Raw genomic sequence first — 25632 nt, 5'->3', positions numbered from 1 at the left:
GACAACTGAAATAAGATCATTTGATATGTGTCATATATAAGAAAAATCATATTTCGTTGGCAATTTATTGTTGAATATTTAAAAGTCTCCATGTTCAGAATTCTTCACACCCCTTGTATTAAATCCAAATAAAACGTTTTCTTAAATAATTAATAGAAGAAGAAGGTCTTTGATGGTCTCCACACGATATCTACATGTCTGCTTTGGGGAGTTTTCCCCACTCTTCTTTCACAAAAACCTCCCTTTGTTGAAGATTGTAAGGCTTTCAAGTCTAAAACCAGGTTTTGAACAATCTCTGCAAATTCTCAGTAGGGTTCAGGTTAAGGCTGTGACTAGGGCAATCCAAAATGTCAATGTTGTTGTCCCTGTATCGTTACTTTATCACTAGTTCTGTATTCTTATTGTAAAATTCAGCAAGGATGTATTGATCAAAGCTGACCAAAAGAAAATATATAAAATTACAGAAAATGTTTTGATCTCTGTCAACAAATTTTCAATTGTTTTCAGGTTAAGGCTTTGACCAGGCCACAGTATTCTTATTGTAAAATTCAGCAAGGATGAATTGATCAAAACTGACCAAAAGAACATTTATAATATTACAGAAAATGTCTTGAACTCTCTTAACAAATTCTCAGTCGGGTTCAGGTTAAGGTTCTGACTAGGCCAGTCCAGAACATTTTGTATCATTACATTATCACTAGTGCAATATTCTTTTTGTAAAATTCAGCAAGGATGTATTGATCAAAGCTGTCCAAAAGAACATTTATAATATTACAGAAAATGTCTTGAACTCTGTCAACAAATTCTCAATTGGATTCAGGTTAAGGCTTTGACTAGGCCACTCCAGAATATTGATGTTGTTGTATTCCCTGTATCATTACTTTATCACTAATGCAGTAGTCCTATTGTAAAATTCAGCAAGGATGTATTGATCATAACTGACCAAAAGAACATTTATAATGTTACAGAAAATGTCTTGAACTCTCTCAACAATATCTCAATTGGGTTCAGGTTAAGGCTCTGACTAGGCCAGTCCAAAATGTTAATATTGTTGTCCCTGTATCGTTACTTTATCACTAATGCAACATTCTTATTGTTAAATTCAGCACAATGTACTGACCAAACCTGGCCAAAAATACAATTATAATATTACAGAAAATGTCTTGAACTCCGTCAACAAATTCTCAATCGTATTCAGGTTAAGGCTCTTACTAGGCCAGTCCACAACAATAATGTTGTTGTCCCTGTACTGTGACTTGTTCACTAGTAAAGTATTCTTTTGGTCATGATCATACTGGTAGTTTTGTTTTGTTTGTTTTTTTACAAAAAAGGATGTTGTGAGCACAGAAATATTAATATATCTGTTTTATTCATACTAAAAGCTACATAATCTCACACAATTGCAGTGTCCACATGATCACATGATCACAAACTTTAAAATATCACTCCAACTTCTCACATCACTTCGCTTCTCTTTTCTTCATGCAGTCTGCAGCAGCATCCCTGACAACATGAAGTTGCATCCGCTGAACAGAACAGCTCTGGTGTTGACCTGGGACCGACCCTCAGCCGTCTACCACCCACCTATTGTCGGCTTCCTTGTCTCCTACAGCTGGGTGAAGGATGAAATGCCATTCGAGAAGACCTTCACGCAGAGCAGCGAACACAGCACGGTAAGATCCAGACAGGCTGTGTGATCATTGCTGAAAAGCACAAAGTGTCAGCTTTTGCAAGCATCATTCACATGGCCATAATTGACCCTGATTTTAGCTCTACTGGTGATCCAGTGGCTTGAAATGCTAAGATGTGAATAATACAGCTTGATTTTTGACCTTTTTCATCCTTTGGCCAATACACAGTGTTAATTAGCATGTATATAGAGGCTGTTAATGTCTACAGTTCAAGCATTTGATGTGTGATATTGTAAAATTCCGTAAGAATGAACTGATCAAAACTGACCGAAAATACATTTATAATATTACAGTATATATTTGATTTATGAATCATTATTTTTGCACATAAAAAACTAGGAAACACTTTTTAAAAAGAAATAATATTCTAAATAACTAATTATAAATAATTTCTGTCTAAATTAAGTTTCTTTCTTGCAATAACATGAAATTTTCTCATTTTTTATTAGTTCAAATTGATGTACAAAAAAACTAGAAATTAAATAAATACCGACATAGAAAAAATACACAAACAAAACTTCATGACACAAAATGATTAAAAATGTGCCTAAATTGATAATTAAAATGGAAACTAATATGAACTAAAATACTGAAACAATACTGCATTAACAATTATAAGACTGGCGTAATCATACTGAAAATCAACTTTGTAATCACAAAAAAAAACATTTTAAAACAGAATTAGTTCTTTGATAATAAATTGTTTTTAGGAATTAATTTAGAAAAAAAAGTTATTAGATGGATTATTCGTGGGAAGTAAATAAAAATATGGGTTTGGTATATTTTACTGCAGTTAACAATGTGTTTGTATTTTAGTTGTGTATTTACTCAATATTCTGAGAACTTAGTAGTGTATGTTTCTTTCATGCATATGTGTACTAGCTTTCAAAAAAGCTCAAATAATTGCAGTACCACCACTGCACCCCCCATATAGAGTCACAGACCCCCTGTTGAAGACTCCTGAGATAGAAAGACTGTAATGGAACACCTCCACAACTACAGCTCCAGATTTGTTGTAGAGCTCAGATTTATCATCAGCTGTTTACATCGAAATACACTGTAGGAAGACAGTAATAAGGCGAGACACTGCAGGTCAATAGGATAAGAAAAATTTACTTATCAACTTACGTCCCCAGTTAAATGATTGCATTAAGAATTGCAAGCATTTTCTACAGTTTTATTGTTGAGGAGAGCGATGTAATGTTCAATAATCCAAGTTTTATCTATGGTTTATCTCTGTAGAAACCTTCATATATATATATATATATATATATATATATATATATATATATATATATATATATATATATATATATATATATATATATATATATATATATATATATATATATATATATATATATATGTATATGGCGTAGCGTGCTGACACTGGAGATACAAGGGCTGCACTTGGAACAAAGAATGCATCACTCGCGCGGGACGCACCAATAAACGAAACTGAGGTCCCATCGCATCTGTATATATTTTAGCTGCTGCAAATGAGCGCATTATGCTCCCACTCATCATTTACCTGTGTTTTGGCTGTATTGTAGGCTATGCATAATATACGGAAGTGCACGTGCGTCTTCGGTCCTGGCAGATTTGCCACGCAGTCTCATTCCCATACAGCAGAGAGTGGCTGTGTAGAACTCCACTGTGGGCGATTCAGAGAGCAGAAATATGTAATTGCGCGACAATGTAGAGACAGAAATCGCATGTTGTTGTGTAAATAAGATATTACATACAGCTATTTAGCTTGTTTATTAAAAGAAGTTGCGATCTGGTGCTATATATAAAATACAATTAACTTAGCTTCAAGGGGGCAGGGAAAGCCGTTGGGGGGCCCCCTCCTAATGGTGGGGGAAACACTTATAACTGATATATATATATATATATATATATATATATATATATATATATATATATATATATATATATATATATATATATATATATATATATAAAGCAGTTGCAGATCGGTGGATATGAACTACAACTCCCAGAAGTCTTTGCACTCATCACTCCTGCCACAGCTGACAATCATTCAGACACTCACACATTTACACAACTGAAGCTCGTGATTCACACATTACTTGGAGTATTTTTACACCTCACATTCTCACACACTTGCTGAGTCTTGTTTCCCCATGAGCGTTTCCAAGTGTTTTCTCTGTTTAGTCTTTTCGTGTTTTTGACTCTGTGTTTTGTTTATCGTTCATGTTGTTTTGCGGCCTGTCCTGACCATTCACCTGCTTTTTGACCACACTCTTATGCCCTCCTGACTATTCTCGTAAATAAACTGCACGTGTATCGTCACCTCTATTGCCTCACCTCTTTCGCTGTTACAATATAAATCTCCACTTTAAAAAATACTATAGTAGTTTATAGAAATACTAGTGTTTTTAAATCATACTACAGTAAAGTGCATTATACTGTACATATTTTAATATTACACAACACTTTGCTAATGAATGTTAAAGCATACTGTAGCATTAACTATAGTAAACTCATAAACTGTAATAAATACTGTATTATTCTTTGGTAAACGGTGGTGTATTATAGTGCAATTTATATCACAGTTGTAGAAAACTACAGTACTAGGTCATTTATTTATATTACTATGGTTGCTGTATTACCAACTATTACACAACTGATTAATTCAAATACGTAAACATAATGTGGTTTAAAAACGCTATAGAGTTTACTATAAATACTATAGTATTTTTTCATGTGGGCTACCTTTAAAACTATATATATTAATTGAAATCTACAGGCACAAGTTTATAAAATGTGACAAAAATATTTATAAAATATGGATTTTGAATGTTTTCTTTCTATTTCGCAAATAACACATTAGGAAAAACCCAACATCTCAATATTGACAGTTGCACCTCAAGGCTTTAGCAGACTGTAAGATGTCCAACCCGATGTTACACACCAATAATGAATTTTAATTCAGCTGAAAATTTATGATTATATATATAAATTGCACCCTTGATACTCAAACTCTAGCATGGTGTCACTTTGTGGCTGGGGTCTCGTATATATATTCCCTCATAATTCTGACGGATGGACTGCTCTCATCGATTTGATGGACTCGGACAGCATTTCGTCTTTCTTCCCTCAAGTCTAATGAATGACTTACACCCATGTCTGTCAGTCACCTTATTGGCGCAGCCTTACACACGCAGCATCCATGACAAAAAAGACAGTGTCCAGTCGGCTGAAGGAGCTTTTTCTGACGAGCGCTGTCAGTCTTTTTTAGCCTCGGTCAAATTAGATTTGGATTTGGTTGAGGGATAAAACTGCCACGGTTAAAGTCCAATTACTTTCTTTCACTCAACATCCCATCACGACTCCCTCATCTTTTTTTTGCCTCTGCATTTGCATTTTTATTTCAATTTTGAGCCCAGTCACAGGTTGTGCCGACGAATCAAGCCCAACATTCGAGCGTATATGAAATTCAAATGAATGTCTGTCTATTTCTGGGACGCAGAGGATCACGGAGAGATGGAGCAGGACATCGCCATAAACAAGTGTCAGTTTATTGCAATAATAATGGCAGATGTCAAATTTGCTTTGACATTTCAGGTTTTGGATAATCAGATTTGGTCAGATTTACATCCGGTCAGTCTGTGTTGCATGATGAGGTTTTTGGATTTGTGTGTAGTTGTTGAAGGAACTTTGTCCAACGTTCAGAAATTAGTAAACAACAGTTAATTATGGTCAAATGAAGACAGCTTGAAATTAAGTTTTGTTGGCTTTTAACCTATGTCTATTAGATCTGACGCATCTGTATTTGACTGTATACCCAGAGGTTGGATATACACTCACCGGCCACTTTATTAGGTACACCCGTCCAACTGCTCGTTAACACAAATTTCTAATCAGCCAATAGCAATGCAGCAGCTCAATGCATTTAGGCATGTAGACACGGTCAAGACGATGTGCTGCAGTTCAAACCGAGCATCAGAATGGGGAAGAAAAGTGATTTAAGTGACTTTGAACATGGCATGGTTGTTGGTGCCAGACCGGCTGCTCTGAGTGTTTTAGAAACTGCTGATCTACTGGGATTTTCATGCACAACCATTTCTAGGGTTTACAGAGAATGGACAGAAAAAGAGAAAATATTCAGTGAGCGGCAGTTCTGTGGGCGCAAATGCCTTGTTGATGCCAGAGGTCAGAGGAGAATGGCCAGACTAGTTCAAGAGGATAGAAAGGCAACAGTACTTCAAATAACCACTCGTTACAACTGAGGTATGCACGAGAGCATCTCTGAATGCACAACACGTTCAACCTTGAGTCGAATGGGCTACAGCAGCAGAAGACCACAATTCGCACAGGCTACAATTCGCACAGGCTTACCAAAACTGTACAATAGAAGATTGGAAAAACATTGCCTGGTCTGATGAGTCTACATTTCTGCTGCAACATTTGAATGGTAGGGTCAGGTTGACATGCCACAGCCTACCTGAGTATCACCATGTCCATCCCTTTATGACCACAGTCCACCCATCTTGTGATGGCTACTTCCAGCAGGATAATGCACCATGTCATAAAGTGCAAATCATCTCAAACTGGTTTCTTGAACATGAAAACGAGTTCACTGTACTCAAATGGCCTCCACAGTCAATATCTAATAGAGCACCTTTAATCTAATAGAGCAACTGTGTGATGCTATAATGTCAATATGGACCAAAATCTCTGAGGAATATTTCCAGTACCTTGTTGAATCTATGCTACAAATGATTAAGGTAGTTCTGAAGGCAAAGTGCATTCAACCCGGTACTAGTAAGGTGTACCTAATAAAGTGAGTCTGTATATATTCATCCACTCTTTAATTCGTTTTCCTTTGGCTTTGTCCCTTATTTATCAGGAGTTGCCACAGTGAAATGGACCGCCAACTATTGCAGCATATGTTTTGCACAGCGGATGTCCCTGCAGCCGCAACCCAGAACTGGGAAACACACATACACTCTCACATTCACACACGCGCTCATACACTATCGGCAAATTAGTTTATTCAGTTCACCTATACCTGCACGGTGGCGCAGTGGGTAGCATGTTCACCTCACAGCAAGCAGGTCGCTGGTTCGAACCTCGGCTAGGTCAGTTGGCATTTCTGTTTGGAGTTTGCATGTTCTTGCTGTGTTTGCATGGGTTTCCTCTGGGTGCTCCGGTTTCCCCCACAAGTCCAAAAACATGTGTGGTATAGGTGAATTGGGTAGGCTAAATTGCCAGTAGTGAATGAGTGTGTATGGATGTTTCCCAGTGATGGGTTGCGGCTGGAAGGGCATCCGGTTCATAAAACATATGCTGGGTTGGCGGTTCATTCCACTGTGGTGACCCCAAATTAATAAAGCGACTAAGCCGAAAAGAAAATGTTTGTTTGTTTGTTTACTTGGTGGACTTGGAATTTAATAATAATAAAAATTAGACACATTAGCCTGTTATGCTAATCAAGGCTGGATTTATGTGATCAAAGTTACAGTGAAACAAAACTATTACTACATTAGATTTCTACAATTTAAAAGAGCATTTAACTTGTTTTTTATTCTCAACTAAATTATTAAATGTAATTTATTTGTAAATTTGAGTCATTTATTTCATTTTCAGCATTTTTATCTATTTATTTATTTGATATGGACATCACAATTACACTGGACAACCAAATGCATTTGTTTAAGTGTTTTAGCAGACTTGCTAATTCTCAACACTTGTCCATGGGAAAACAAAACTGCAGTCATCCATGCAGTTTTTTCAGTAGTCTTCAAAATGTCTGAGTTGAATGCATCCTTACTGAATACAAAATTCTATTTAATAAAAAAAATTCTAGCATATGGAAATTCCATGCATGCAAAAAATTAGTGTACAGCGTATATATTTGAGTAATATGTGATGCTACATATGTAGAATGTATCCACATGTTTCTGCCATCAGTGTATTGTGCTGTGTTATTTACATGTATGGTGTTTGTGTGTGTTTCATCTCCTGCAGAGGGCAGTCATCACACTCGTGTCTCCAGATGTCCTGTATCTCTTCAGAGTGCAAGCTTTGTGTCAGAGAGACCAGCGCAGTGACTTCAGCCAGACTCTTCTATTCAAAGGTATTTTGAAGTGTAAAGTTTCTGCATTTATTTCTAAGTAAAAATGACAAATAAGATTGAAAATAGTAAATAAACCACCTAATGGATATCTAAAAGTGCTTATTGTTAGTTTTAGTTTTATGGAAAGATGTATTGCCCCAATGAGGATATTTTTTGTCATACTTTGGTTTGTTCCAGCAAACACCACAAGGATATTCGAAGGCACAAGGATTGTGAAAACCGGAATGGTGGGTAACTTTAATTAGAGCTGCATTATTCTATATAATTCAGAAACCACGGTATCACTTTATTCGGATGGTCTCTTTAGCGCATTTTCTTGAATTTAAGATACATTGCATCTACATGCCAACTAATTCTCAGTAGATTATAAGTAGACTGTTAGGTTAGGGTTAGGGTTAGTGTAAGTTGACATGTACTTGAAAAGTTTCTTATAGTCAGTTAAATGTCTGTTGGAGGAGCAGAATCAACAGACATTAAGCAGACAGTCTACTAATACTCAAATGATAATTAATTGGCATGTAGTTGCAGTGCATCTTTCTGTCAACAAAATGTGCAATAGGGACCATCAAAATAAAGTCTTACTGAAATCACATTTTGTTTTATTGTAAAACAGAGTTACTAATAGAACCACTAATTAAAATAGAGTAACTAATTAATAACAACAGTAATTGAATTATAATTTACTAGTGGTTCTGACAACAATTGCCTCAATCATTTATTTTAAATGTAGTATTATTAAATAATTTAAATCATTATTTTTTAAAATCTTCTTAATTACTCATAAATAAAGACTTCAGTTATTGTATTACTGGATAAATCAACATGTTTGAATAATCTCTTGTACAAATAATTGATTGACAATTATATTTGTAATTGTTGCTTGTCGCCACTTATTGGTGTAACATTGTATTTGCTATGACCTTCATTTAAAGTGTCAAGTTGCTTTCAGAAAGTGATTTTGATCAAAACTGTAGCCACGAGTGTTTATATCCCAGCGTTAAACTGTTAGCACAGCAATTTAATCACAATTTGAATGTTTGTAAACACTGAAATAATAATACTGTGTTCACGCACAGCTTTTTGGACCAGACGCAATCCAACATGAAGCAAGAACACAGCTGGGTTTTGTTGGTGCTTGTTATGCATCTGCTTGGTGTGTCTCAGCCCTTTTAGTTCCCCTAAATAGTCCACCCACAATCGAAACTTCTGTCAACATTTACTCAAAATATGTTTGAGTTTTTGATTTCTCTTGAACACAAAAGAAGATATTCTGAAGAATGTTGGAAACCGGTTGTTGAAACTGATGTCCAAAGTATATGTATGTGTGTGTGTGTGTATATATATATATATATATATATATATATATATATATATATATATATATATATATATATATATATATATATATATATATATATATATATATATATATAAATTTACTACTATGGTTGTCAATGGCTACTGGTTTCTAACATTCTTTGAAATTCTTGTTTTGTCTAAAACTCAAATTTGGAGCCATAAATGGTGGGTAAATTTTTTAAATATGGGTGCTTAAATCATTTAAGGATTAATCGTGCAGCTCATCATTTAATAATTTTTAAATCTATTTATGCACCTTAAACATATTGCTTAAAGAGGATTATAATATTGACTTTAAAATGGTTTAAAAAATAATAATTTAAACTGCTTTTATTCTAGCCATAATAAAGCAAATAAGACTTTCTCCAGAAGGTCAGTTGGCATATCTGTGTGGAGTTTACATGTACTCCCCGCGATTGCGTGGGTTTCCTCTGCGTACTCCGGTTTCCCCCACAGGCCAAAGACATGTGGTATAGGTGAATTGGATAAGCTAAATTGTCCGTAGTGTATGAGTGTGAATGAGTGTGTATGGATGTTTCCCAGTGATGGGTTGTAGCTGGAAGACCATCCTCTGCGTAAAACACATGCTGGATAAGTTGGAGGTTCATTCCACTGTGGCAACCCCAAATTAATAAAGGGCCTAAGCCTAAAAGAAAATGAAAAAACGAATGAATACTAGGATAAATCCTTTGCTCTGTTAAACACAATTTGGGAAATATTTGAAAAAGAAAAAAAAATCACAGGAGGGAGAATAATTTGACTTCAGCTGTATATGTATATTATTTTACTACAGTGTTTGTCAATGGCTACTGGTTTCCAACATTCTTCAAAAAAAATTTTTTATGTAAAACACAAATGTGCAACCATAGATGGTGGGTAAATTTGCATTTTTTTGGATGTGGGTGAAAAGATTGGTTAAGAGGGCTAATATTATTGACCTTAAAATGTTTTTTTAAATGTAAAGCTACTTTTATTCTAGCCAAAATAAAGCTAATAAGACTTTCCCAAGGAATAAAAAAATATCGATAATACTGTGAAAAATTCTTTGCTCTGTTAAACATCATTTGGGAAATTCAATTCAATTCAATTCACCTTTATTTGTATAGTGCTTATACAATGTAGATTGTGTCAAAGCAGCTTCACTTAAAAGGTCACAGTAAATAGGAACAGTGTAGTTCAGTTTGTAGTGTTTAAGTTCAGTTCAGTTTAGTTCAGTTCAGTGTGGTTTAATAATCACTACTGATAGTCCAAATACTGAAGAGCAAATCCAACGATGCGCAGCTCTACAGATCCCGAACCATGCAAGCCAGTGGCGACAACGGAGAGGGAAAAAAAACTTCACTAAAGGCGGAAGTGAAGAAAAAAAACCTTGAGAGAAACCAGACTCAGTTGGGCACGATCATTTTAATTTCTCCGCTGGCCAAACGTCTTGTGCAGAGCTGCAGTCTCAGTGGCGGAGGCTGGAAGCTGGCCTCAGCGAAGACTAGTCTGTCTCTGGAGCGTCACAGGAATCAGTCTCATGTTCTCCACTCTTCCATGACCATCACAGTAGCTGCTCAGGATTCGGCCAGGTCCAGGATATAAAAAACCTTGGGATCATCTCGTCGTTGGTCTTGGATCAAATCAGTGACTCTGCATAGTCTGTGGGCCTCGGGAAGAGTATCCCCAGGTGGAAATGGAGAATAAAGAAAATAATTAGCGTAGCTGATGTTCACAGTGTATATCAACAAGATGCATAACCTGTGTGGAAGCCCCCTAAGTGGTGCACTAAGTGTATGCTTTACTGAACAGATAGGTCTTTAATCTAGTTTTGAATTGGGAGAGTGTGTCTGAGCCTCGGACGTTATCAGGAAGGCTATTCCAGAGTTTAGGAGCTATAAATGAGAAGGCTCGACCTCCTTTACTCGACTTTGCTATTCTAGGTACTACCAGAAGCCCTGAGTTTTGAGACCTTAAAGAGCGAGTTGGATTGTAGCGAGACAGAAGATTGGTTAGATAAGCAGGAGCTAGATTATTTAAAGCTTTATATGTAAGAAGCAATATTTTAAATTCAATACGAAACTTAACAGGCAGCCAGTGTAAGGAGGATAAAATTGGGGTGATGTGATCAAATTTTCTAGACCTGGTAAGAACTCTGGCAGCTGCATTTTGTACTAATTAAAGTTTGTTAATAGAGGATGCTGGGCAGCCAGCAAACAGTGCATTACAGTAGTCCAGCCTAGAAGTCATAAAAGCATGGACTAGCTTTTCTGCATCTGAGATGGATAGAATACTTCGTAACTTAGCTATATTTCTCAGATGAAAGAAAGCAGTTTTTGTGACATGGGAAATATGATTTTTAAAAGTTAAGTTGCTGTCTAATATGACACCCAGATCTTTTATAGTAGAGCTAACGCTAACTTTGTATCCCTCTAATTGTAGGTCGAGTTGTGAGATCTGCTGTGTACAGGATTTAGGCCCAATAAGTAATAATTCTGTTTTGTCTGAGTTTAAGAGAAGATAATTGTTGGTCATCCAGTCTTTAACATCTTTAATACACTCAGTTAGCTTGGACAGATTAGACGTCTCGTCAGGTTTAGTTGAAATATATAATTGAGTATCATCTGCATAGCAGTGAAAGCTGATCCCATGTCTTCTAATAAATATCTGAAGAAGAAAAAATCACAGGAAGGCTAATAATTTTGACTTCAGCTGTATATGTATATTATTTTACTATGTTTGTCAATGGCTACTGGTTTCCAACATTCTTCAAAATATCTTCTATGTAAAACTCAAATTTGCAACCATAAATGGTGGGTACATTTGCATTTTTTGGATGTGGGTGTTAAAATCATTTTCGGATTAACCGTGCAGCTCAGCATCTAATCATTTTTAATTCTATGTATGCACTATTTTATTCACACTTCCATCTGATTTCAGCCGACAGTTTCTCCAGCCTCATCTGCAGATATGGCCCCCATCAGCTCGGGCTCTTCAACCTGGACGTCGGCCGGCCTCCCCTTCTCCTTCGTCTCTATGGCCACGGGAATGGGTCCACCATCCAGTGGAGGGCAAGCCACCGTCGCTTCTGTGGTGACCAGCACACTATTAGCGGGCCTGGGCTTCAGCGGCAGCGTCATTTCATCCCTTCCTGGATCCTTCTGGCCGACACATTCAACAAACACAGGCCCATCACCCACTCAACATCCAGCCTCTCCGACAGCCGAAAACAGCCCATCTGAAGACAGCACCGACACTCAGAACAAAATTGAGGAAGAAGAAGAGCATAAGAAAGAGGACGACGAAGAGGAGGAGGAGGAAGATAAAGAAGAGGAACAGAGAGATGAGGAGAAGAAGAAGAAGAAGGGGAAAGATGTGACAGTCAAGGATAAAAAGCAGGCAGCGCAAAAGCCCACAGTTCCAATACCGACATCTAAACACAGAGATCGAGAGAGAGCAGACGCTGAGGGCTCCACACTGGCCCCTGCTGGAGTGGAGGAGCAGTTTTCTGGAGCCACTGAGAGGCCGGATGCTGAGGATTCGACAAAAGTGACATGGCAGGACGATAATGACATGCAGATTCCCTCCAGCTCTACAGAAAGCAGCAAACTGAGCGATGAGGAGAAGGCAAATTGGCCATACTACATTCACACTGGTAAGCGAGCTGTGGAGCTGCTGTGGAAAAAATATCTGTGGAGAAGAGCGAATAATTGCTAATAATATTGACCTTAAAATGGTTTCTAAAAAAATTTAAAACTGGTTTTATTCTAGCCAAAATAAAACAACTTTATAAGAATAAAATAAGACTTTATCCAGAAGAAAAAATATATATAGGAAATACTGTGAAAAATTCCTGCTCTGTTAAACATCATTTGGGAAATATTAGAAGAAAAAAAAATTCACAGGAGGGCGATTATAACTGTAACTGTAAATATGCATAAATGAGCAATATCACTCAAGTAGCAGTGCGATATGGCTGTATATCGGCTCCGGTGGGAGGTGTGTGTTGACACAGGGCCACAAGCCGAGTGCCTTAGTGTTTAACCAGTGCATTTATACAGCCATATCGCACTGCTATTCATGTGATATTGCGTTTATACAACAGTTTAACGGCATAATCATGTATATAAAACAGAAAACCAATCACAGAGTCTCAAAATCCTTTTGTATGAGGAACTACTTTCTTTTATTTACATCAGCAGCTGACGTCAGAACAGCAGAAACCGTTGCTACTTTACCAGTGTCAATTTAGAGGTAGTATTTGAATGATTCTTTAGCGTAATGTCTGAAGTGATGACAAAACAGGTGATTTTGCTCTCATTTTAAGATTATAAGGCTGAACAGCATGAAATGCCATCAGTCTACAGAGATTTCCCTGTATTTCTTTGCTGCAATCGAAAAATCACAATAATTAACCCCGAAAAAGCAAAAGCAACGCAATCACTACCAGATTACTGCTGTGTTTTGTGATAAGAAAAAAAGGCTAAACACAAAGGGCCCTATCATACACCCGGCGCAATGCGGCGCAAGGTGCGACGCAATAGTTGTTTGCTAGTTTCAGATTGGCGCAAGAGTCTGTTTGACGTTTTGCGCCACGCTGTTCAAATAGCAAACACATTTGCGCCCATATGTGTGCCCATAGGCATTCGGTTCTTAAAAAGGAGGCGTGTTGAGGCGCATTGCGGGCACGTTGCTATTTTGAGAAACTATAATAGATTATTCAATAGATGAGAACAAAGCTGGTCTATTGTCCAGCGCAGAGCGCGTTAGTTGTGCGCCTCGCTTACACATTGCTTAATACAGACAGGATGTAGGCTACAGCAATACGCAAATATCTTTACATATGAAAAATAATTAAAATATTAAGGATATATATATATAGGATATAATAAGGATATATATATAGGATATAAATATAAAGGATTAAAATATTACAAAAAATATTATAGTGCTGTTATTACGGGAATATTACACAGCTTGCAGCCAATCAGATTCGAGAACCAGACGGAACTGTTGTATAAATTTATTTATCTGCTGAAATATGAAATGTATTTTCATCTGCAATATATTTAGTTGTAAATAATTATAAAACATATATATAAATGTATTATTATTCAAAATTTGGGGATTTATAAAACTTTTATTCAGTGAGGACAGCAAAAAAATTAACATTTTACTGTACTATGCTATTTAAAATATAGAAATCTAAATATTCTTAAATAGTAAAAATCATATAATAAATGAAAATAGATATATCAATATTTTATGACATGTATAAATGCATAGAAATATTAAAAGTTGTCTTAAAAATATCTTATATTTTCCGCTATTTAAGTTTAGGGTTAATAGGATTTTTTATTGAAGAAATTATGACTTTTATTTATTAAGGTCATGTTAAATTTAAAGGTGACAACAAAAACTCATTACCTTAAAACATATGATAAAAAATATATAATTGTGTCTGAATATATAATATGTATCAACATGGATGTACTTTTTATTTATTTATAGGGATGTAACGATTCATCGTGAGCCAGTTGAAAATCGATTCAAATATGTTACGGTTCAAATCGGTAGAAACGATTTGCGATACATTTTTTTAACAGAGAGTGCGCTGTGTTTACAGCTTGCTTTACCTGCACATCAGTGGCGAGCAAAGGGTGGGGAGTAAAATGACAGCGATGAAGTGCGCCAGACAAAACACAAACTGTGTGCAAATCAAATACTGCAAAAGGAAATTTATTTACACTAAAAGATCAACGAATATGATGCAAATAAACCGTCAGCACAGTGAAAAACTGTGGTCACAGACGTCTATATAAAAAAAACATTAATAAGCCAAACCACGCGCACCGGATGATTTACAGCTCTGCTTGCTCTGACGAGTGCTATAGAGATCACACAGTGCATTGGTGTTTTAATAGCGAAAGTGTGAAGATGTTTTTCAGACTGAAAGAAAATGTTTTTCTGTTACAGAACCAGGTATTATTTTTCCCCCTCCTTATCAAATTGGTTTATGCATATTTTTATAATTTGCTTATTATTATTGCATATTTAAAAACGTTGAAGATTATTTCTTCTTAATTGTATCACACTGATACTTATGCTAATTAATTTTACAAGTAATATTAATTATTCACATTCGTAATCATGTTCAACTTCTGTCTCTGTCCTACTATATAATTAGTCATTTTATAATCAGTTTTTTTATGCCAGTGGCCAGTGCCCTGGAGCAGACGGCCTATTGACCTCCTCTGTACACACTTCTCTCTGGTTTAGGAAAGGCTTTCCTCTCCAGCCCAGCCATCTCAGTTCCCAGTGAAAGAGTTTTTTCATCAGCAGGAGACATTGTAAATGTGCAAAGAGATCAGCTTAATCCAGAAAACATAGAAATGCTGATATTTCTTTTTAAAAATGAAAACTGCTAGCACAGTCACAGTTTTAGTTTGTTTATTTTAATGAGTCGTCTATAGTTTTTACTATTCTTTTTGTTTTGTTTTTTATTTATTTGTCTTTTAAATTGCAATTTACTTATGGCAGAAAATATATTATTTTGCATAAATGTGCAGCATTTAAGAAAAAATGAAAGGGCTCTTCACCTTAAATTTGTTTCAAATAATTTTGTTTAAAAATCGTGACTAAATCGTGAATCGTGAGACTAATATCGTGAAATGAATCGAATTGAGTCAGGTGAATCGTTACATCCCTAATGTATATTATTAAAACTATACAAGTAAAATAAATATTTAAACGTTTTAAAATATTTGAAAAATATCTAAAGTTAAAATATTTATTAATTTGTGAAATTATTGTTTTTTTTATTAAATAATGCAGCATTGGTAAGTCTGAGAGACAAAAAAAAAATCATACCAGTTAAAACTTAAAATAAAATAAAACGAAACAAAAAAAAAATTACTATATACTTTTATCTTTGCCTCCTTAGTGTTATTTATTTTTCTTATTTTGTTCTACGCTTTCTGGATTGTTTAGTATATCCAGTGTAAAAAGCTCTGTGCAATACATCTGTAAGTAAAATTGGATATTTATGCAATAAAAGTCAAATTTAAAAACTGAGAAATTTTTATCACTGCAGGAGGATTATTGCAAAATACAGTTGAAGTCAGAATTATTAGCCCCCCTGAATTATTATCCCCTGGTTTATTTTTTCCTCCATTACTGTTTAACGGAGAAAAGATTTTCTCAACACATTTCTAAACATAATAGTTTTAATAACTCATTTCTTGTAACTGATTTATTTTATCTTTGCCATGATGACAGTAAATATTATTTGACTATTTTTCAAGACACTTCTACCGTATACAGCTTAAAGTGACATTTAAAGGCTTAACTAGGTTAATTAGTTTAACTAGGCAGGTTAGGGTAATTAGGCAAGTTATTGTATAATGATGGTTTGTTCTGTAGACATAAAAAAAAAAAATAGGGGCTAATAATATTGACCTTAAAATGGTTCATAAAAAAATTTAAAACTGCTTTTATTCTAGCCGAAATAAAACAAATAAGACTTTCTCCAGAAGAAAAAATATTATCAGACATACTGTGAACATTTCCTTGCTCTGTTAAACATCATTTGCGAAATATTTAAAAAAGAAAAAAGATTCAAAGGGGGGCTAATAATTCTGACTTCAGCTGTATCTAATATATGCAAATTAATAGTTTCCCAAAAATAACTTTCCAAAGGAAGATAAAAGCACAAAAATAGCTGTCTTGAATATGTAGGAATAAAGTTTTCAAGCATTTAAACTCTCTCCATCTATTATAAAACAACTCTTTGACCTTTCTCTGGTGTGGTTTGACCGTCCTGCAGAGAGAAACAGCATCTCCACCGTCAGCCGGGACCCAGTGTCGTCCTCCAGCCGGATGGAGTGGATCATCCCTCTGATGGTGGTCTCTGCCCTCACTCTGCTCTGTCTCATCATGCTGCTGGCCGTCCTGGTCTACTGGAGGTGAGATTCAATGTTTACAGACCAAGAGTTAATGAGATGCTGACCGGCACACCACTCCCAGGTCAACTCGGCCTTTTATCAGGATCTGAACTGAGCGTATATGCTCTGTTTATATCTGGTATTTATTACACCTCAGGCCCGTAGCCTGCCTGGTGAAAGGGATGGTTCTGTTTGCAGTTATTCACCTCATTTTCTGTTTAATTTCAAGATATAAATACTGCTTTTCACTGACATTTTAAGCACTATTTTTAGATGGATTAGCTTTTTGATGTGCCAAAATATTTCCTAAAGAATAATAAATAAAAAAAATGTAAATTAAATACAAATACGTCAAATATCATTAGAAAATAAAGTAATAAATTAAACACTGTTTATTGTCTTTTAAGTTTTTTGTCTCCTCACTTGCATCAGATTGTCTGTTTTCTTGCACAGCTGGATGTTGGACTCATGAAAAATAACTTTGCATTGGCCAAAACTAGCTGAAGTCACACTGAAGCGACAGCCAATAGAGGATACCACTTCATCTTAAAGCCTTTTTCGATGGGTTATTTTTACAATTTATCATACCATAGCAGTCAAAATAGGACAAATAAGCTCATATACGGGACTGGACATTTGTCAGTAAGGGGTGGGTCTTTCAAACCACCCGAACCCTGGATACGGGCCTGCACCTGCTGTTTTGTCCTACTTTTTGACTACTTTGCCAACCACTTTCAAGGGACTATGGGCAGGGCTATCAATGCAGTTTTTTTCAGATTTTTATTTTGTGTGTGTGTGTGTGTGTGTGTGTGTGTGTGTGTGTGTGTGCGTGTGTGTGTGTGTGTGTGTGTGTGTGTGTGTGTGTGTGTGCGTGTGTGTGTCTGTGTGTGTGTGTGTGTGTGTGTTCGTGCTTGCGTGCGTGCGTGCGCGTGTGTGCGTGTGTGTGTGTGTGTGTGTGTGTGTGTGTGTGTGTGTGTGTGTGTGTGTGTGTGTGTGTGTGTGTGTGTGTGTGTGTGTGTGTGTGAAATAAGCTTACACAATTTACATAAAATTAGGAAAGTAGAGCCTCCCTTTGAATTTTTTTCTTTTTTAAATATTTCCCAAATGATGTTTAACAGAGCAAGGAAATTTTCACAGTATGTCTGATAATATTTTTTCTTCTGGAGAAAGAATATTTGTTTTATTTTGGCAAGAATAAAAGCAGTTTTGAATTTTTTAAACACATTTTTTAAGACAAAATTATTAGCCCCTTTAAATTTTTTTTTTTTCTGATAGTCTACTGAACAAACCACCATTATACAATAACTAGCCTTATTACCCTAACCTGCCTAGTTAACCTAATTAACCTAGTTAAGTCTTTAAATGTCACTTTAAGCTGAATATTATTATCTTGAAAAAATCTCATATGACAAAAATCTTATATCACGGCATCTAATGATATGCATCATGATATAAATTCAGTCAATTATTAGTTTATATATGTTGACCACATGGAAATAACTTCTTCTTTTCACGTCTTAAAGTATATACTTAAAAATGTACCCATTTATTTGCAACTTTTCATTTCACTTTATTCAGGGCAAATGTTTTATTAAAAAATATTAATAAAAATATAAAATACTTTTCAAAAACAAATGATTGTAGGGCTCATCATAAAATGTTGCTAAATAAAATGCAAAATGTAAACAAAGTACTTTCCCACCATACTGTTATTCACGTTTCCGCCTGCATCCCCCTGATGGCGTGTAAGATTGTGCTCATCCAAATGATGGAAAGTTTTATCATAAATAGTTTCGTTTTGCAACACAGCAAAATAGGCCACACAGTGGCTCAGTGGTTAGCACTGTTGCCTCACAGCAAGAAGGTCGCTGGTTCGAGCCCCGGCTGGGTTAGTTGGCATTTCTATGCAGAGTTTACATGTTCTCCCCGTGTTGGCATGGGTTTCCTCCAGGTGCTCAGGTTTCCCCCACAGTCCAAAGACATATGCTATAGGTGAATTGAATAAACTAAATTGGCCGTAGTGTATATTTGTGAATGAGTGTGCATGGATGTTTCCCAATGTTGGGTTGCGGCTGGAAGGGCATCCGCTGTGTAAAACATATGCTGGATAAGTTGGCGGTTCATTCCACTGTGGCGACCCCTGATTAATAAAGGGACTGAGCTGAAAAGCAAATGAATGAATGAATATAAAACAAATACACAAATGATTGTAGGGCTCAACATAAAATGTTGCTAAATAAAATGCTAAATTTAAACATACTTACAAACTTTCTGACCATACTGTTATTCACGTTTCCACCTGCATCCCCATGAAGGCATGCAAGTGATGAAAAGCGTGTAGGTTTTTCAGATTATGATAAAGTATTATCATAAATAATTTCATTTTGCGACACAACAAAATAAACAATAATTGAGCATCATTTTGACTTTTTATATTGTCCATACAATATATATTGCACAGCTCTACCGAAAATATGTATTAATAGTATTAAAATAAATAAATAAACATATAAAACATATAACATGCAAATATATGTATATACAAAGACATCAATGCAATACTCAATATAAAAACCCAATGTTTCACACCCCGCTTACACCTGTATTTACAGATATGATTGAATCAAAGGGATTGTTCACCCAAAAATGTGTATGTATTTTTGCACCCATTGACCTCAGTGGTTATTAAATAAATATTATGGAAGTCAATGGATACCAGCATTTTTCTAAATATCTTCTTTAATGCTCAACAGAAAAAAAAGAATCTCAGATTGAACAAGATTTTGATCTTTTGAACACAGATTTTGAATAAAGGAAGGGTGAGTAAATGATGTCATAATTAAATATTTTTGGGTGAACTGTCCCTTTAAAAACCCATCAGGTGTAAACTGAGCCCTAGAATCAGTTTTCTTTAAACAACTCCTGCACAAATGCATCGATTAATATTCATAGCCGCATGTTTAGTGCAGTGGCTCCGTCTGGTCTGTAAACTGCGTAAGGTCGCTGTGACCCCTGAATCCACACCTCGTCCACCTCTGTCTACTCCATCTCCTGGCCTTTATAAACCTGGCTCAGCTCCTCAGAGAGACCCGGCCCCATCTGCACACGCTCGGCCCCTCGGTACCCGAATTAAAACCTCCTATGGAGCTTCCTGCCAAATACCAGCATCCTCCTGCTCAGTCTTGTGCGTGTGTGTATGTGTGTGTTTGTGTGTGTGCTGAGAGGTTGCGGGGCCCCTGGGGACTGTGAGTCTTGTGCTGAGGGCCCCAGCTGTGCGCCAATCTGTGAGCATGACTGGTTTGAGTATATCGTTTCAAATGTGAGTGCACAATGCTTGTTTAAGATTGCATTAAGAGGTAAATATTAAAGTAGTTCTGGGGTTTAAAAGTATTATGTGGGATTATATAAGATGGTTTCTTGGTATTATATAAGAATTATATAATATTTAGATTTCTTTTTTTTTTTATAAAAGTACTAGATGCAGTTTTAGTAATGATAGTTTCAGTAATATGTATTTGCAATATAGTCAAATATTTATGATTTTTTTTATTATTTAGCTTTGTGTTTATGTTCAGCTTCAAAACCTAATTCTAATCTAATTTTATATGATGTCTGTTTCTATTTTATATGGATTTTTTAGCATTTGTTTATTTTATTTGAAAATTTTGTAATTTTAGCTTTAATCCTGTTTATTTATTAAGCTTCATGGCCAACATTTGTCTTTTATTACATATTTTCATCTAATATTTTATATGAGACAGTTTAGTATTTTATTTTCATTTATATTTTATTGTATTATATTTATTAAAAACAGTTTTTAGTTGTTTTGTTTTTTTATAATTTTATTACTTGTATTTAAACAGTTGAAGTCAGAATTATTAGCCCTCCTGAATTATTAGTCCCCGGTTTATTTTTTCCCTCAATTGCTGTTTAACGGAGAGAAGATTTTCTCAACACATTTCTAAACATAATAGTTTTAATAACTCATTTCTAAAAACTGATTTATTTTATCTTTGCCATGATGACAGTCAATAATATTTGACTAGATATTTTTCAAGACACTTCTATACAGCTTAAAGTGACATTTAAAGGCTTAACTAGGTTAATTAGGTTAACTAGGCAGGTTAGGGTAATTAGGCAAGTTATTGTATAATGATGGTTTGTTCTGTAGACTATAAGAAAAAAAACAATAGTTTAAAGGGGCTAATCATTTTGTCCTTAAAATGGCGTTTAAAAAATTAAAAACTGCTTTTATTCTAGCGGAAATAAAACAAATAAGACTTTCTCCAGAAGAAAAAATATTATCAGACATACTGTGAAAATTTCCTTGCTCTATTAAACATCATTTGGGAAATATTAAAAAAAGAAGAAAAAATTAAAAGGGGGGCTAATAATTCTGACTTCAACTGTATACATTCCAATAATATTCATCAAATAATAATCATTTTATATTATTATGTTTATGTTTTCAATCTAATATTCTTTTTTATGTTTACTTTAGTTTTTAGTGATTATAGTACTTTAATAATATTAGTCTTAATTTACTTAAACCTTTTTATTTCAGTTATTTGCCAAAGAAAAGTTTCTTGTTTTTATTATTATTCTTTTTAACCCAGTATTCCAGTTTTATCTGAGCTTCATTTTAGATACAGAAAACAATCTTTAACCTCCAGTTCACCCATTTTTTGTTGCAACTGCAAAGCGAGAAAACAGCGGTTTGATTTGATAATTTGAAGGCTTTTGAAGAGTTTGATCGCTGACAGTGAAAGTGAATGAAAGAGTGTTTGCACGGTTATCAATCTGCTCAGCGAGTGGAAGGAAGACACAACTGCTCCCCAGAGAATGTGACGTCTTTGTCAACACATCACCGTTGTCAGATTTCAACAAAGACACCAAGCGAACAAAAGACTTGCGTTTCCTTTTTACCCAAAGTTGGTGCGAGTGTTTACCAGAAAGTGTGCTATTATTCACCTAAAATGAAGTTATGATGTTGCCAAGGCAAGAGGCTAATGAGAGGTTTAAAGCTATTTATTTCAGTTAGTTGCTAAAGCAGCTAGCCTAGTTTTTCCAATTAAATTTCTTTTCAATCTATTCCAGCATCTCTATTTAATTCCACATAATTATTCTCTCTCAACACGTCATCGTTGTCAGCTTTTATCAAAGTCCATTGTTGCTCAATTTCCTAATAGCAAAAATTGGTTCATGCGTTTTCCAGAAAGTGTTATATTATTTGCTTAAAATAAAGGTAAGATGTTGCCAATGTGAGGTGATAGGCTAATGAGTGCTTTAAAGTCCGTGTTGATGTACATCTACTGAAATAGAATATTGAGTAGGGGGTGGGGCTTTCTTTTTCGCATCATTTCCTCATAGCAAACTAATAGTAAGATGTGCGTGGTTAAGAATATTGTTAATGAAGAGTCAAACTCACATCAACAGAGAAGGACAGACACTCCAAACACGAAAGCAAATGGCGCATTTTAGTGGATTTATTTACACAGATTAATTGTGAATCACAATGTGCATAAACATGAACGGAACAAATAAACAATAGATTTTACACAGAAAAGTAAAAGAAAAATATTATCAGACACACTGTGAAAATTTCCTTGCTCTGTTAAACATAATTTGGGAAATATTTAATAAAGAAAAAAATTCAAAGGGGGGCTAAAAATTCTGACTTCAACTGTATATATTCCAATAATTTTCAGCAAATACTAATCATTATATGTTTTTATAAGTTAATGTTTTAAATCTAATATTCTTTTTTTTTGTTTGTTTACTTTAGTTTTTGGTGATTATAGTACACACAAACGTTGAATCTATTTCTTCCAGTCAGTTACTAAGCCAACCTAAATCTCTTCATTTAATTTCTTCATGGTATATGTATTTTATTTTTTGTCAGCTTCATTTAAATTACTGAAAGCAAGTTTGTAATAAATCTCGCTATGTTATTACTTAAATTTTTATTATTTAACAATTTTTTAAATCTAAATTGATTCCATTTTTAACTACAGCACTTAAAGTATTTAAAGTAGTTAAAGTACATCTTAAACCTGTTTATTTTAATTAATTGTCAAGGACAGATTTTTGTATTATTATATTATTAAGTTATTTTTATTAAGTGAAACATTTTTTTCTTCGTTTATTGAACGTTAACTGCATTTCCTAAGGAACTTGCCTAGTTTTTAAGATTTAAACTTGATTTCAACCCAATCAAATCTCACTCCATTCTCATTTCCCAATACCTAATTATTAATATATATATATATATATATATATATATATATATATATATATATATATATACATTTTTTTTGGTTTGTTTTTTTAGAGAAAAAAAAAGCTTTTTCTTCTTTTATTGAACTTTAGCTATATATATATATATATATATTTTTTTTTTTTTTTAAATCTATACATTTTTGTGATTATAGTGGTTCAACATTTTCATATTTCTTTGACATTTTTGAAATATTAATATTTTATAATTCTATAATTATTTGACTTTTTTGAATTTATACTAGAATTTATTTATTTGTCCAAATGACTATCCTAGTTTATAATATTTTAATATTCAACCCAATCAAATTTAAATCCATTCTAAATTCCTAAAAAAAGTTGGTGCAAGTGTTTACCAGAAAGTGTGCAATTATGTGCTATTAAAGGAGTACTTTCAACCTAAACCTGTTTAATTCAGTTGTCAAGGACTGATTTTTTTTTTAGTATTATTTCAATTAAATTTTTCAATTATTTAAGTTTTTTTTTTTAGTAAAACATTTTTCTTTTATTGAACTTTAAATACATTTAAAAATATGTTTATATTTTTTAATAGTGGTTCAACATTTTTATTTTTTTTCTGGTGAGCTTCATTTAAATTACTGTAAGCTAGTTTCTAATAAAAACTTTTATTTACTAGGATTTTGTTTTATCTAAATTGATTGCATTTTAAACTACAGCACTTAAAGTACTTTCAACTTAACCTGTTAATTGTTTGACAATTAACTGTCACAGACTTATTTTTTGTAACATTATTTTAATGAGTTCATTTTTTCCAGCATTTATTGAACAATATTAAATAAATTTGTAAATAATATTTTTCAACATTTATTAAACTTTAAATACATTTTTAAAATGTTAAAAATGTGATTTTAGTGCTTCAACATTTTCTTATTTCTTTATCATTTCTTAAATGTCACCTATGATGAAAATCAACAGTTGTAAGCTGTTTGGACAGGACTGTGTGTAGGTATAGTGTGTCCACAGTCATATTGGAGTGATAGAAACACAATAAGTCTCTTCTTTTAAATTTCCTGACATTAAAATAGGATCCAAATCCCTTCCATTTTGAGGCCGACCGCAACGCGATGTAGGAGTGCGATTTCCCCACCCACTGAATTGATTTTCAGATGCGTATTAACATGTCTCCATAAGGCGTATAATCATAATCACAACACAGGACATAGGCAAAGCAACTGGGATTAAAAGATCTCAGTTCTCTGTGATTGTCTGCACATCAAGAATGAGTTTTACAAGTTTAAAACCTTTTTAAAACAGTGCATGTTTTTATTAAAGACAGTCAAATTGCTATTTTTCACCACAGCCGCTTCAATCCCGGTTCGTGGACTTAATTCAAGTTTATTTTGTACATTAACATAACAGATATCCATACAGCAGTGGATATTAACATGTATCCTGTCACATTTGCCGTGCAAAAACATCCCAATCGTTATAATGACATGGTGTGTGACTCATCATTGCAGAAAGGCTTGACTTAACTCCACAACAGATATATCAAATAACAGTTGGGAAAGATCTTACTGTAGTAAGTGAGATCTGCTTTCTTCTTGTTTGTCACTGTGCTGTTTATCTACGTGAAGGCTACATGCTAGTGGAAACTGTGGGTGGGGAGAACCAGCTCATTTGCATTAAAGGCACAGGCAACAAAAACAGCTACACTGTCTTAACAGCTCAAATTTCCCAGATTTGAAAGGGTATGATAAATAATCTGTTGGGTGTTTTAAACTGAAACTTTACAGACACATTTTGGAGACACTAAAGACTTATATTATATCTTGAAAAGGTGGTAAAATAGGTGCCCTTTTGAATAATACAATTTTACAATTATATACTTTGACTTTGTGAATTATACCTCAATTATTTGTCAAAGTAACTAGCCCTGTTTTTAACATTTAATTTAGTTTTCAACCCAATCCAATCTCAATTCTCATTTCCTATTACCCAAAGTTGGTGCGAGTGTTTACCAGAAAGCGTGCTATTATTTGCTTAAAATGAAGTTATGATGTTGCCAAGGCGATAGGCTAATGAGAGCTTTATGTAGGCAGGGATCCATCTGGAAGGCTCAGAGGCTCTCAGTCTGTTCAGACTCACAGATGCCCATTAAAGAGCAAAGATGCTGCACTCGTCTCCCTCAGACATTTCCACACGTTAAAGCAAACTCCAGACCTGACGCAGAGTCGCAGATGGGGAACGAGAAGAGCTTATATTTATCTTTGTACCATCTCGCCTGTTTTGCATGCTCAAGGATTAGACCGCGGGG

At 34.5% G+C, this 25632-nt stretch overlaps 1 protein-coding gene across 1 annotated transcript in view; it reads left to right on the top strand.

Moving 5' to 3' along the window:
* Positions 1-25632, top strand: part of ca16b (carbonic anhydrase XVI b) — a 222071-nt gene that overhangs the window by 141347 nt on the left and 55092 nt on the right. Inside the window, exons 9-13 of the mRNA XM_056460409.1 lie at positions 1489-1673; positions 7689-7797; positions 7975-8024; positions 12076-12790; positions 16961-17099. Coding sequence (XP_056316384.1) covers positions 1489-1673; positions 7689-7797; positions 7975-8024; positions 12076-12790; positions 16961-17099 — 1198 coding nt within the window. The remainder of the gene's footprint in view (positions 1-1488; positions 1674-7688; positions 7798-7974; positions 8025-12075; positions 12791-16960; positions 17100-25632) is intronic.

Source organism: Danio aesculapii, chromosome 6, assembly GCF_903798145.1.
Source record: "Danio aesculapii chromosome 6, fDanAes4.1, whole genome shotgun sequence".
Lineage (NCBI taxonomy): Eukaryota > Metazoa > Chordata > Actinopteri > Cypriniformes > Danionidae > Danio > Danio aesculapii.
The sequence above is the reverse complement of the archived record's forward strand: the minus strand, read 5'-3'. Positions and strand labels throughout refer to the sequence as shown.